Source organism: Sinocyclocheilus rhinocerous, unplaced genomic scaffold (assembly GCF_001515625.1).
Source record: "Sinocyclocheilus rhinocerous isolate Xijiao unplaced genomic scaffold, SAMN03320098_v1.1 scaffold2230, whole genome shotgun sequence".
In the NCBI taxonomy this organism is placed as follows: domain Eukaryota; kingdom Metazoa; phylum Chordata; class Actinopteri; order Cypriniformes; family Cyprinidae; genus Sinocyclocheilus; species Sinocyclocheilus rhinocerous.
The window spans coordinates 165,794-180,164 of NW_015659700.1; the positions used below are offsets into that span (position 1 = coordinate 165,794).

The following is a 14,371-nucleotide window of genomic DNA, read 5'->3' on the forward strand; positions in this document are numbered from 1 at the left end:
ATTCACTCGGCGAACTCACAAAATGCCAACTGTAACCCTGGATTTCCTTCTGGGTTTCATGTTTGGCATTCTCTCCGTCTTACCTCTACAGAAATCAGCTCCGATTGGTCTAAAGTACTAGAATTCAAAGCCCAACTGCATCTATGAATGAACGGCTTCACAGTAATGACAGGGTACTGATACATCAAAAGACCTTCGTCTGACCGGGATCTGTCCTGACCATAAATGTCAGTTGAATCACTGGGATAAAACTTCTCTGGTTATAAAAATTGTATATAAGTGTTAAGTCAGAGTTTCGGTTTCATGTCAAGACTTTTAGTTTTTTTTATGTAGCATTTTATATGCCAGAGAGTGAAGTCTAAATTCATGGGAGATCAGCGGTGTTTTGTTTACAGTGTCTGATTTTTGAAAACAAGTGTGAATAAAAGTTGTGATGTGACTAGAGTTTTTATACTGCGTCAAACAATTGAGATGCTGTAGCCTCATTGTATAAGCTGATGTTTGTGCTGCTGGTTTATCCTTTTAGCAGACATTTGTATTCAATGAATCCAGACTCAAAAGCTCTCTTGAAGGACAAAATACCGTTTTGGTTTTTGGACCTGCACTTTACCTTTAAAAGTATGAAACAAACTGAAGTGTCTATGGTCAAAGAATAAGGACCACTTTTATTTCATTATTAGAAGAGGCATTTTTCAATGATTCCTATTATTCTTATGGATAAGAACTGAAAGAACCTTATAGAAGCCTGTTTCCACTTCAGAGTAAAAAAAACAACAAAAATAAATAAAAGTGGTTATTGTGAGATGAAGTTTAAAATAAGAAATAAACATAAACATAAAACTACATAATGAGATACACTACAGTTGGGGTGACTAATATATTTAATGTTTTTGAAAGAATTATCTTATGATCACCAAGGCTGCATTTATTTGATCAAAAATACAGTAAAAATAGTAATATTATCAAATATTATTATAGTTTAAAGTAACAGTTTCTATTGTAATGTATTTCAAAATGTAATTTATTCCTGGTGGCAGAGCTGAACTTTCAGCAGCCATTACTTTAGCCTTCAGTGTCACATGATCCTTCGGAAATTGTTCTAATATGCAGATTTGGTGATCAAGAAATAATTTTTATTGTTATCAATGTTGAAAGAGTTGCTGCATAATATTGCTATGGAAACCTTGTTGAATAACTTCCACAGTTGTTGCAAAATCACATTGTGAGAAATAGTCACAATTACTTTCTTATTTTACTCTGAGGTGGAAAAGGGCTTTCATAGAAACCTTCTCAAATAACTCTTTTGAAAAGACTACAATCCAGATCAGAAAGCATGCTTTTTGACCAGTATTTGTCTGGTGGTAAACATCATAGCTGTTTTGGTCTACCAGCTGGACCAGCCCCAAACTAGAGGAAACCAGCATAAACCAGCCTGGCACAGGATGAAAAGTCTAACATGTTCTTTTTAAAAGGGAACTAGGTATCCGCTTTTCACCTTGTCATTTGGACCTATCAAAAACCATTTCTGAGACATTTTGTTGCACATATTGTTCAGATAGTGGCAGTATTCAAACCCAACACTTACCATTGTCAGATTTGAAGTTCTTTGAAAACATGCTTTTAAGAACACCTGTACGTTTTTGGTTTTGAAAATGTACCTCTGGATTCAGGGTTCCATGGCAACATAGAGAGCGATCTCAGGACCGTTCTATGGTCTGCCGAGAGAGCGACAGGTTCAGATCTCAGTAACTTGTGAAAACCTCTGATCTGTTTTCTGATTCTATTTCCAGTGTCTGAATTGTCAGCGGTGTTGTTGTTGTTGTCATGGTGACGGTCATAAACTTGTTTGCAGACATTCAATGAGTCATCTCTGTTTCATCTTTCTGAGTGGATAATTATGCCAGGTATGTGTATATGTGCAGTATTTAGCCACCCTCATTCCAGTATATCAAAGATATATTAAGCAGCCTGACAGCTAGAGCTGTAGATAAACATTTGTAACTCAATGTTCCTGAGAACATTGTTTTTCTTGGGTTTTGTGCCAGCCTCTGTATTTATCAAGTCCGCCACTTGAACAGAATGGTCATAATTTACCACTGTTACGGGAGGCCATGACAGTAAGAGCATGAAGTTACATTAAGCCACACTGCACACGAATAACTCAAGGTGACTCAATAAAAGAATGTAAGAATTGCTACATTTTAAATGAATGTGGCAAACAATTTCAGAGGACAATGGAGCTGTTCATTTTGTAGTCCTAAAATGCAGGAATTCGCATTTTCATAAAACCATGGTAGATAAACATGACTCGAAAACAAAAAAATACTATTCTGCAACCCCATAGAAAAATCCTGAGAGAACACGTTGTAAATTAGCCTTCCGGTTAGCATAGATAGAGTAAAACAGTGTACTGTCCTTTCAGCATATCCTGTACTTCTGACGGTGAAAACATAATAGTAAGAGCTGAATATATGCCATAGATTCCATTAAACGTCACAACAGCATCAAAGTGAAGAGCACAGACTCTATCATTACTGTTCTACACTAGGTTTTGGACTTTCCATTGAGCGGACAGAAGTGGACACAGAAAGTATTTCCATTATGCTGGGTCTTCCCTGAGTCACTAGAAGAAGTCATGAATATGAATGAATGTTTTTGTACACTGTAAAACACTCAGTTGTGAGAAAAAGTCATGTTCCATCAGCCGCAGGGTCATAAATGTGGTTTGCAGTTGCGTGAGAAAACTGTGTAAGGGAAAAAAATGGTACATAAAAAATACATGGAAAATTTCTTCAATACTGACTTGTTCAGTATTGTAGATAGCTTTCTGCAACATAGAAATATTAATTTAATAATGCTTGAGTAAAATTTGAAATAAATAAATAAGTTATACTATTAGTTAAGTATAAAGTATATATCAATCATTCTCAAAAAAATAATTTGATGTGAGGGTCCACCTCATTTCTATAATTATCACAGCATTGCTTGTTTTTAAGCTTTTTCATTACCAGAAACTTGGAGTGTTGATGTATTAAAATAATTAACCATGATTCAGTTTTTGATTCCATAATATTTAAGATCCTAATTTTGTATGAATTCATTATTTTCAATAAAAACAAGTTATTTAGAGGATTAAGAGGAACAAACTATGATTTCAGTTTACCTTTTTCCCTTTTTTTTTTTGAGTTTTAGCATTTTTATTAAGTTAGGCTTTTTATTTTTAATAATTGTTTTTTATTGAATAATTAGTTATTTTTAAATTAATAATTGGAAGTTTGCTGAGGTTCCATGGTTGAAAACCACTGTCCTAAAACGGCTCAGAAGAGCCATATATATTAATATTACATATTAATATATATGTAAATATATATCAAACACTCAATGCAACCTCACATATAGGTGTATATATAAACATATAATGTCAAGTTGAGTGTTTGTGTGCATCTGGAGTGTGTCTTAATCTGTGTGTGGGTTGTGTCAAAAAGGCATTTATGATATGACTGGCACCTGCGCGATTCCTAATCAGCAAGGTGCAGCCGTGGCTGCTGGGAATCAGAAGATGTGTGGGTGGCATTTTCTTCAAAATTAAATAACCTTAAGATTATTATTTTTTTCATTTCATTCACTGACCCAAAAAACATGCACACGTACCAAAACACACCTACACATGGAATCACACACACACACACACACACACACACACACACACAGACAGAGTGATATAAACCAATTAAAGAACGCTTTGTAAACAGTTTAGTCTTCATGCCGGAGGGCTTCATCTAACCCAGAACCAACTAGTACGCCCACCTAGACAAGTGTGAGTATCAATCCTCCAGGGGTAGAGTTATATGTGAGAGAGAGAAAGAGAGAGAGAGATGGGAAAGTCAGGCTCAGTGCAAAGTTCTTTGAACTTTAAGTATGAAATGCCAACAGTCACAGCTGCTCAAAAATGAGAGCGTGTGAAAAAGAGAGGGAGAGAGAAAGAGAGAGAAAGCTGGCATAAGAGGCACGTGTAAAGAATGAACCCTGTTTGACACTCCTTTCATGTATTTTCTGGGGTTCTCCTAAACCCTTGTTTGAGCTGATGCTAAAGTATTTACATATGTCACATCATGCCCTGTAATCCTTATTAATAAATCACCTCCGTGATACATGGAAAGCTCATTAAAAGAGGGCAGGACCGAGTCAAGGAACAAAGGCGAAAAAGATTATTCCAATTAAAATGCCAAAATAACCATATACAAACGAATTCCCTCTTTTTTATCTTCTATACCTTCCTTTTCTCCACCCTTTCCCTTTCTTACCATGTGTTAAATTGCTTTTAGACTGACAGGTAGTAGATGAAATGATCTCGGATGCCTCTGATCCAGCCAGAAACTGACAGTAAATCTCAGCTGAGCTTTTCACTGACCACAGCGGTGATGAAGCATTTGCCACGTCTGCTTCCTGTTGACTATGGATGCCTGACCCACGTCGATTTTTTAAGCTGTTATGATAGCTTCATCTCTCTGATGGGATGATTATCTAGTCAGCTGGCTAATTGACTATCAGTGCACGTGTATTTTTCATTAATAAGCACGTGTGACACTTGATTTGAGTAATACGGTCTGCAGGCACATAAATATGTTGGTTATAATAGCTGAAGACACTCAGCATGTTAAAGCTATTGTGATACAGGACTGATCTAAAGCAGTTCTCGCCACTTAAAGATGTCATAAGAACACTTAAAAAATGTATTATGTGTATCTCATACTGTGTGAATTCATTTTTTCATAGCACACGACATGTGTGAGATATATACTCTCTCAGGGTGAATGTAGGTACCCACAGCGGTAATGTTTCCACAGCTTTTCTGACCTTCTGCTTTTTTTCTGCTAGGGTACAGTCTCTAAGTACTTTATTGGTTTTTACAGCTGTAATCTAAACCGCACCATAAAAGCATCATAATTCTAGAGCGTGTTCTTAAAATCAAAGATCTGCGGAAGATTAATGTGCAGTCAAGGCCAGTTGGCTAGTTTCTGCGTGCAGCTCTGCTTCATATTTCTTTTGAGAGTGCCAAGAAAATAACACGGTTTCAGCTTCAAAAACAGAGCATTTGGAAATTGCTGGAGTGCATGGTTTATCATTGGAAAGGCCCCTTGCCGGTTCTGATCTTCACAGTTTCGGCAAGAGCGGTGAATCGTGTGACCATGTCATTTCCTTTTTTCGGTTGTGCTCTTATCCTCAGGTGATCAGTAAAGACTTAGCGCAGAGAGAGACGAGAGGATGGTGGTATTATTTCAGGTAATTCACATCTTATTGATAGTTTAAATGTGTATATATTTGAAATTAATGTTCTAAAATGGATAATAAATTATATTTTAAATTCATAAAAAACTTCAACAATGTTGTGGTGTTAAAAATCAATTAAAAAATCAATAAAATAATCTATAAATAAAAAATAAAAAGACAATTCTATTAAAAATGAATTGCAATAAATACTTTTATAAAAAATAAAAATTCAATAAAAATAAATAAAACTAAAAATAAATACATCTGCTAAAATGATGTAACAGTACGAGTGTAGTTAGTTATAAATCCTAAATCTTAACTACAGATTTAAATGGCAGCAATAAGTAAAATAAATACAATTTAAAATAAATAAAACTGCCAAAATGATTTAATTTATCACAGTATGAGTGTATCCTAAATCCTAAATCTGCAGAATTCAATAAACTATCTGAAATATAATTCAATAAAAGAATTCTAAAAAAATCTAATTTTAATGAAAAGTAAAATGCAATAAAATAAATAAAAATAAATAATGTTCAATAAAAATATTATGATTAAATAAAAACTATTTAAAAAAAGAGAAGAAGATCCATTTAACAACAGTGAAAGAAAGCGTCAGACACACTGATCTATATATAATCTCTATTATAGATCAGTGGTAAGACATGATTTAGTGTTAGGCAGGACAAGGGCATCCACCTTAACCATCACAAGGTTAGACTATATTCTTTTGCACTCTATACAAATCACAAGCCTTGGTCTTGATGTGTAACTGTAAATCAAATCAGTTTGCAAGTGTGTGTCACCTTGGCTGTAAATCTCACTCTTTCCGTGCTTCATCGGTATGTACTTATGCTAAATTTGTAACAAATGAGTTCAAATCACTTGGTTAAAAAAAAAGTAATTTTGTATCAAAGGGTGATTACAGCTCACTTCATCTTAATATTGGAGGTTAGCCTTTTGTCTAACGTGTGAACATTGAGAGTAGCCTATTATTAAGCCTTTCAAATCAGTAAGCCATTCAGACCTTAGTGATTATTCATACCGGTGGACGTGTGATCAAGTTCCCTTTCAGCTAGACAGATTTGGTGTTCATATATTATGTGTGAGTCATTCAACAGACTAAGTTCATTTAGAAACCAAAGACTGTGGCTCTTGACTGATGCTGCATGTGTGAAGCCTAATTAACAACATGCAAGTTTTACTACAGACAATGGCCCTTAAAGGGTGTTATAGAGTGTCCAGATAAAGAGTATTATAGTGTGGTACCACTGAAAGTATAGTTGTGTCCCAAATTACTTACTATACACTATGAACTATGTACTCCACTCTTTAGTGTATGAATTTTATAAGCTTATTTTGTTATTGAGCATTGGAGTCTAAGGAAAGCTTGACAGTCAAGTACATGAATTACATTTTTGCGGTTAAATAAGTGAATCGTTTGAGTATTTGAAGTGCACTTTGTCTTTTTGGAATTTGACCAAAAATGTGATGGACATCGGTTATGCTCATCTTTGGTTGTTCCTTTGAAGGCATCTTGAGTAAAACAGTTTTAATTTTTAACAAAGCTCATACAAAAGACCTGAACCAGATGTATGGAAGCTTATTTCCGCCACAGAATAAAAAATAAAGTTAATTGCGATTTTTTTTTACTCACAATTCAGACTTTTATTCTCAGAACTACAAGAAAAAAAAAGTCAGAATTGTGGGATGAAAAGTCTCAATTACTTTTATTTAATTTTATTTTTTTATCCCATAGCAGAAACAAACGTACACACACACCCAACAGTGAATATTTGGAAACATTAGAACACTGGAGAATTATAATTGATCAAATGATTACTCTAGCTGCTATCATATAAGGCAAAATACTTCTCTCTTAAATATTTTGTGGCTTCTATTAGGGAAACAATAAAACATGTTGAAGGTAAAATGTCTTTACAGATAGCTGATGGAGAGAGATTGATTGTGTTCTTCCTGTTCTTCAGTACACTGTGTTTTTGCAGTTAAATTAAAGGGGTCATATGATGCTTTTTAAAAGATCATTATTTTGTGTATTTGGTGTAACAGAATATGTTGACATGCTTTAATGTTCAAAAAACACATTATTTTTCAAATACTGTACATTATTGTAGGTCCTCTATGCCCCGCCTCTCTCAAACGCTTCGTTTTCTACAAAGTCCCTCCTTCCGACAAGCGCAGTCTGCTCTGATTGGCCAGCTGACCCAGTGCATTGTGATTGGCCGAACACCGCAAGCACTCGTCGGAAATGTAACGCCCCTTACCATAATCGCGAGCTTCATCTTTCAAAATAAATGTAAAGACAGAGCCCGAAAGGGGAACAGAGTCGCGTGACAGACACAGTGATGAAGCTGGTATGTGTTTGCAGTACACAAGCCACGGTTAAGACAGCTGACTCCACTGTGATGTGACCCTGTCTCTCTCTCTCTCTCTCACACACACACACACACACACGACACGTTACTCTGCGCTGCGCAAAACTCCGCATTTGAACAGTCAATAGCAAATACTTAAACTAATAACAAAACAGTAGCTGATTCAGAAGCGCCAGATTGTCATAGCAAAGTCAGAATTACCTCCTCTCCTAGGTTCATGAAACGGTCGTCCATAAAATGCATTGCTGTTCTGTTGTAAGTGATCCAAATAAAGTGCTTTTGCTTTCGCACTGAAACACACAGCGTCTCCCTGACATGCTGCTTCAACACTAACTGCGGTTACTGACACCATGCCTTCTTTCTTTGCGTGCACATTTGGGCGGCATTATGCTAATATTTCCACATAGTGAGGTAGATATGTGGGGCGTGTTAGAACGAGCCGTTTTAGGGGGGCGTGGCAGAGTCTTAACTTTGATAAAGAATATCTCTTTGGTTTTGAGACTTTAGTCTTTGCAACTTCAGGGATCTTATCTATGCACAATCAGCTTGTAACACTCCAAAGAGAAAGGAAAACTTGAAATCGCATCATATGACCCCTTTAAGTAAGCATTCCGTTCCATGCTCGGGTAATTGTCTGGACAGCCTGCGATTCGTCTTTAACAAGGGGCCACTAATGTATTTTCTGCCGTATGTGGTCATTACTATTTATTTCGTTTTTAGAAAGGACGTGCTTATTGGTTTGCGATGCTCATCGTGACATGTTTCCATGGAGTTTGTCATTTCATCCTGATCACATTTAGCATGCAGTGCAGTGGAAGTAGGTTCTGAATTACACGGAGTGGTTTATAAATGATGGCAGTACTTAAGGTGACTGAAACAGAAGTCGGTTTGAAGTGAAGGACACCAAAAGAATAAAGTTAATTAACAGCCCATAAGGATAAACGAGCCGCTACGGCTAGGGCATTTGATGACAAATAATTGGATTTCATGGGGAAATTAAATGTCATATGAAAGACAAATTAAGATTTTAGTAGAGCCAAAAAAACTAAGCGTTATTGTAACTGATTTAATGTTACCTGCAATACACTGTTAGGCAGGGCACTGATATATTTGCAACTGCACATCCTGCACTATAAATGAAAGAGTAATATTGACTCTTAATATTGACTCGTTAGTATGCGCCAGGGTACAACATAACCATCAACTTCTAATTTAATCTTGACTAACTATACATCATTAGAAATATCCAAGACTGCTTGTTTTGACCTCTGTTGACAATCTCATTCACAAAGTTCATCCTTGTATTATGTCATAATTAACAAAGTACAAACATGTTTAATCATGTAAGATACATTTTCAATGGCAAGTGTACATACAGAGAGAGAGAGAGAATTATTATTAATATCCATTTCCAACTAAATTATGTGATCTAAGGAGCAGATGTGCTGCAAAAATTACAATTTTTTTTGCATTTGTATAATTACAGAAAATGTAACTCTGAGGAACAACTTTCTCTCTACCAATAGCACTTGAAAATGATCATTTGGCTCACTGTTCTCTGACTTTTTTTTCTTCAACTTTTCAGATGTGATGTACTTCGAGTCTTAGATACACTTATAAAGAAGTGTCCACTGATTGCACACTTCAAAACGTTAGCAGATGCACTGTTCACTTACTGAATTGTGTGCAATTAGACATCCTACTCAAATGACAGACTGGTTTTTAAATACTATATAGGCCTACTTGTAGAGAAGTAAGCATGTTTAGATGTGAGATGCGTTTTAGAGCTAGCATCCTCAGATTTAAAATAGTACATAGTCAGAGGATATGCATCTCGAAGGCCAGTGTCATATATTTCGAGAGTAAAAATATGTTACTTTTCAATAAATTATGGATCACTGTCCAATAAATTTGACCTTTACATTTAATTAATTAATTAAAACAAACCGGTTAATTTCATGATCACAATTATATAGTTCATGAACTGCAAATATAAGTTTGGAAATGTAATTTCATATGGGCGCACAATGTTCAGTCAACACACTTAAGAAAAAAAATACATTAAACAAACATATCACTCGAGCGCCCCTTTTTGGCCAAAACGTAGAAGCACAGACTATACGAGAAAAACGTAAGGGGGCGTGACTTTACGTCTTACGCTGACCTTGACGTCACACTGAACTCTGGATCGTTTAGCTGCAGCGGTAAGTGCTACAAAATAATAGCCTATCCAGGCCATTATCTTGCATGCTGAGGAGTGTAAATAAAACGTAACTTTCTTTAGCGCAAGTTTTGGCATTATTTCAAACGTCCTGAGGCGCTTCTTTTGGTCGTTTTCCGCAGATCCTTCAAGCAGTGCTGTGAGTTTGGCAGGCCAGTAACTGCAGTGCGCATGCGCAGACTCCATGAGTCCAGAGTGTTAAATATGAATCGTTTAACACAATTATTTAACAAACCTCAAATGGTGTTCAGAAACATGAAACGTGAACTAAAAAGATCACTCTTTATGCATGGATGTCATCATGAAGTGATGTTCGTGCATATGTTTGCATGCGAGTGCAGAGTGATTATGTATGAAATGTGATCTTTCATAACTCGTACTTTGATTTTTCTCAGCAGAGTAAACAGTGCAATGGCATTAACGCAAGTTTCTTCTAATAAGTGCAGCGATGGAGATCAGAAAGTGTTCGAGCATGACAGGTGAGAGAGACTTCATTAAAACGCCTGAATGAAAAGTTCACCTTACTGCTCTTAACATAAACTCTTATTTCCAGCTCCGAATTAAAATGCAAAATGAAGTTCGCCATTTACCTTCCTCCCAAGGCTGAGAGCTCCAAATGCCCAGTGTTATATTGGCTTTCAGGTGCTTGACTTCATTTCGTTTCTCTTCTCTAGGCCTGTTTTGAGTGAATGAGTCTAGCTACTATTTCTGTGTACTGCATACTTAAGTTTAGTTCGTTATAAATTGGACAAATGTTGTGGCCTATGTCTATTTACATTTATGCATTTAACTGACACTTTTATCCAGAGAAATAAAGCCAATTTGTCAAAAAGCCAACACTATGCATTATATACACAGCCAGCATTGTCCTTAAAAAATTTATTTAACCATCCACTGTGTTTTGTAGGTTTGACATGCACAGAGCAAAACTTCATCACTAAGGCAGGGAGCCAGCAGGCGGCTTCTGAACATGGGATCATCATCGTAGCTCCAGACACCAGTCCACGTAAACATCTGAACATTTTCAGTTTACAGTCTTGCTGGTGCATCTCTGAAGGGATTACGCTCTATAACTGGCTTCTGCTCAGCCTAATCCTTGAGATTCATGGGCCAAAATATAATAATTATGGAAACTGAGGTCCCTTGGGAGGTCAATGCATTACTGCAACATATAGATAAACAAATAAGTTTCCCCTGAGGATCAAAAAGCACTGTGACTTCCCAGTTTAGGTCAGGGGCTAGAGTTTCCCACCAGGCAGTCATTCAACTGCTTGGAAGAATGCCAATTAATGCATAAATCAAATGTAAATTATTATTATATTATATAAGTTTGTACTGTTGACGTAAGAAAGTGATAAACCACTGGCTATTGCTATTTCGTGATCAGAAATATTTGAGCCAACCAATGCTAATATAGCCTCATTAACACTTAACACATTCTCATAAAATGATGATTCTGCTCTGGTCAGGTGGCTGTAACATTGAAGGAGAGGATGAGAGCTGGGACTTTGGGACAGGTGCAGGATTCTACGTCAATGCCACCCAGGAGCCCTGGAAGACCAACTACCGCATGTACTCGTATGTCACCGAAGAGGTGTGTGTACTTTATATGTTCCAAAGCCTAGTTAGTCACTAGGATAACAAAGTGAAACTCTAATAAGCACTTAAATTAAGACTTTTACAGTTAAATATTAAACATTGGCTTTTGCACTCAATGGCTTCATCACATTTCTCTTGTTCCCAGCTCCCACGGCTGATTAATTCTAACTTCCCTGCTGATCCGGAGAAGATGTCCATCTCTGGTCACTCCATGGGGGGCCACGGTGCTCTCATTTGTGCACTTAAGAATCCTGGGAAATATAAGGCATGCCACTTTTGACATTACATATACTGCTGCTTCATTTAGTTGTTTGATATTTAAATATTCAGTCTGAATTTTTAATTATTATTATTATTTTTTTTACATGTGCCTGTTTCAGTCAGTGTCAGCATTTGCACCCATCTGTAACCCTATACAATGTGCATGGGGACAGAAAGCTTTTTCTGGCTATCTTGGACCTGACAAGTCCACCTGGGAGGTGAGAGATGGTTTATACCGTTTGTAAATTTCTGGTCATTTATGAAAGGTCATTTTTTGTTTTGAAAGGTATTAATACTTTTATTCATCAAGGATGCATTAAATTAATCAAAAGTGACCTAAAGTTAAAAAATGTTTAATGTTACAAAAAAATTTCTCTTTCAAATAAATGTTGTTCTTTTGGACTTTGTTCATCAAAGAATCCGGAAAAAAAGTATTATGGTTTCCACAAAAAATATTAAGCAGCTCAACTGTTTTCAGCATTGATAAGAAATATTTTTTGAGCAAATCAGTATATTAGAATGATTTCTGAAGGATCGTGATACACTGAAGACTGGAGTAATGATGCTGAAAATTCAGTTTTGCCATTACAACAATAAATAACATTTTAAAATGTATTCAAATAGAAAGCAGTTAAATTTTTTAAATATCTCACAATATTACTGTTTTACTGTATTTTGATTAAATAACTGCAGTCTCAGTGAGCAAGAGACTTCTTTCAAAAACATTAAAAAATCTTACCGACCCCGAACTGTGAAAGTGTATATAGCAGTGTGTAATATCTTGTTTCTTAATCATTGATTCAACTTTTTTTTAAAAACCTTAGCACACCACATTGTCCAACAGCAGGAATCGCTTTATCTTAACTGTCTTCCTCTGTCATCTCCACAGTCGTATGATGCTACTGTATTGGCTGAATCATATTCCGGGCCTGAGCTTGATATTCTGATTGATCAAGGCCGTGATGACCAGTTCTTATCTGCCAGTCAGCTGCTTCCTGACAATCTGATCGCTGCCTGTTCCAAGAAGAAAATTCCTGTTGTTTTCCGCCTTCAGCAGGTCAGTACTGAACCAAGAAAAGGAACTATATGAAGGGAAGTCTAGTTGATTAAACAGTACCTTGATGTTTTGTGCTGATAGAATTATTATTTTTTTTTTTTTCACAAAAATGATTATGCTGAATATTTCTATTGAATATTTTTGTATTAAATGGTAAAGAAATGGAAGTATTTTCACTTGTGGTCTCAGACTGATGCCTGGACAGGCCTTTGGATTTAAATACATTGACTTGAGTATTCTGAATATTTAATGCATTGACTTAAATTGAATATTTTAAATAGATTTTCCATTAATGCAACAAATCTAACTAGAACCAATTCAGGACTCATGATTACATATAAATGTTTAACCCTTTATAATGGTGTGTATATATTTTAAGACAAAATCAGCACTCTTTGGTTCAGTCTTTTTGTTTCATTTGCTCTAACAGGGTTATGATCACAGCTACTATTTCATCTTCTCCTTCATCAACGACCACATCAAGCACCATGCCAAATATCTGAATGCCTGAAACCGTGCGTCATGAGTATGGCAACCATCCCTTGTGCCTTTCAGATCATAACGACACCTACAGTATCTACACAGCTGGAAATGACATCGGAGCCATGTCTTGACTGGTTCACTATCCCTCAAACTGCAGTCCAACTCTGTATTTTCTTTCGGAAAAATTAATAGGGTGATGTTTAGCTGTAGACATTAAATTTCTTTAAATAAAGGCATTTGGTTGTGATTTTGTATTTGTTGTTCTGCAGTGAATGATCAAAGTCCATTCTGGATTTGTGTAAATTCATTTTGTGAACGACTCCTTTGCACACAATTACTCAGCATGCTATTAAAAAGCCCTTGTTTCACATTAATTAAAGCAGGCTAAATGGTTCAGACATTGGATCAATGTAGTTTGGCAAATAATAGCACCATTATTGTCATGTCTACAATACCTTGAATGTTTAAGAAACAAACTAGTCTTTGAAGGTGTAAGTATTTACTGGTAGAAGTTGGTAAAAATAAACCTTATTTGCAGAGGTTAAGGCAAAAGGTGGAGTGACATGCATGCTTTTCCCCCAAAACATTACTGTACATGCATTTAAAGTTCACAGGATTACAAAGGTGTAAAATCCCAAACACTGAAAAGACATGGAAAAATAATTCTTATTTATAAAATTAAAGTACAAAAATGTTTAGTACAAGCCTTTTCTCCTTATACATCAAAGTAGACAAAATAGCCTCATGACATTCAGCAGTTAAAGATTTGTATCCCATTTTAAAGTGATTTATCAAACTCATTAGTGAGCTGATATTTTCCCCAAATACTGTAATATAATACCATGCATAATACTATTTGCCAGTTGCCAAAAAGACAGTCCCAAATACGTAAAGTGCAAAAAACTGTCATTTCAAAATCAAATCTGCATTTAAACCTCTTATCTAGTATGTGTGAAGTGGTGGGGAATGTTGACAGTACAGTAATGATGCACAACTTGCCCACACTGTAGCAGACATTTTGATACTGTACTTGAATGAATATAAACAATAATCCTCAAATCAGCGTTTTTAAAGGGGTCATCG

At 35.8% G+C, this 14,371-nt stretch overlaps 1 protein-coding gene across 6 annotated transcripts; it reads left to right on the plus strand.

Moving 5' to 3' along the window:
* The first annotated feature begins 9,798 nt into the window (after positions 1–9,798).
* On the plus strand, positions 9,799–13,552 carry LOC107724032 (S-formylglutathione hydrolase-like). Of its 6 annotated transcripts, none has more exons than XM_016532805.1 (10): positions 9,807–9,871; positions 10,011–10,027; positions 10,287–10,367; positions 10,442–10,530; positions 10,796–10,894; positions 11,358–11,482; positions 11,633–11,752; positions 11,868–11,966; positions 12,638–12,805; positions 13,236–13,552. In XM_016532805.1, exons 3-10 carry the CDS (start codon positions 10,300–10,302, stop codon positions 13,314–13,316), a joined length of 849 nt encoding a protein of 282 aa, XP_016388291.1. In that variant the 5' UTR covers positions 9,807–9,871; positions 10,011–10,027; positions 10,287–10,299; the 3' UTR covers positions 13,317–13,552. The 6 variants fall into 6 exon arrangements, with proteins under 6 accessions (XP_016388288.1, XP_016388291.1, XP_016388290.1 ...); XM_016532804.1 differs by having other exon boundaries at positions 9,821–9,871; positions 10,011–10,040; XM_016532802.1 differs by lacking the exon at positions 10,011–10,027 and having other exon boundaries at positions 9,799–9,871.
* Positions 13,553–14,371: the final 819 nt, after the last annotated feature.

Excerpts from the sequence above, each read along its gene's own strand:
- LOC107724032 (XM_016532802.1), top strand. The coding sequence starts at position 10,300 with ATGGCATTAACGCAAGTTTCTTCTAATAAGTGCAGCGATGGAGATCAG. Across the intron at positions 10,895-11,357 it reads AGCTCCAGACACCAGTCCAC|GTGGCTGTAACATTGAAGGA; the intron begins GTAAACATCTGA and ends TGCTCTGGTCAG. Across the intron at positions 11,753-11,867 it reads AGAATCCTGGGAAATATAAG|TCAGTGTCAGCATTTGCACC; the intron begins GCATGCCACTTT and ends TGCCTGTTTCAG.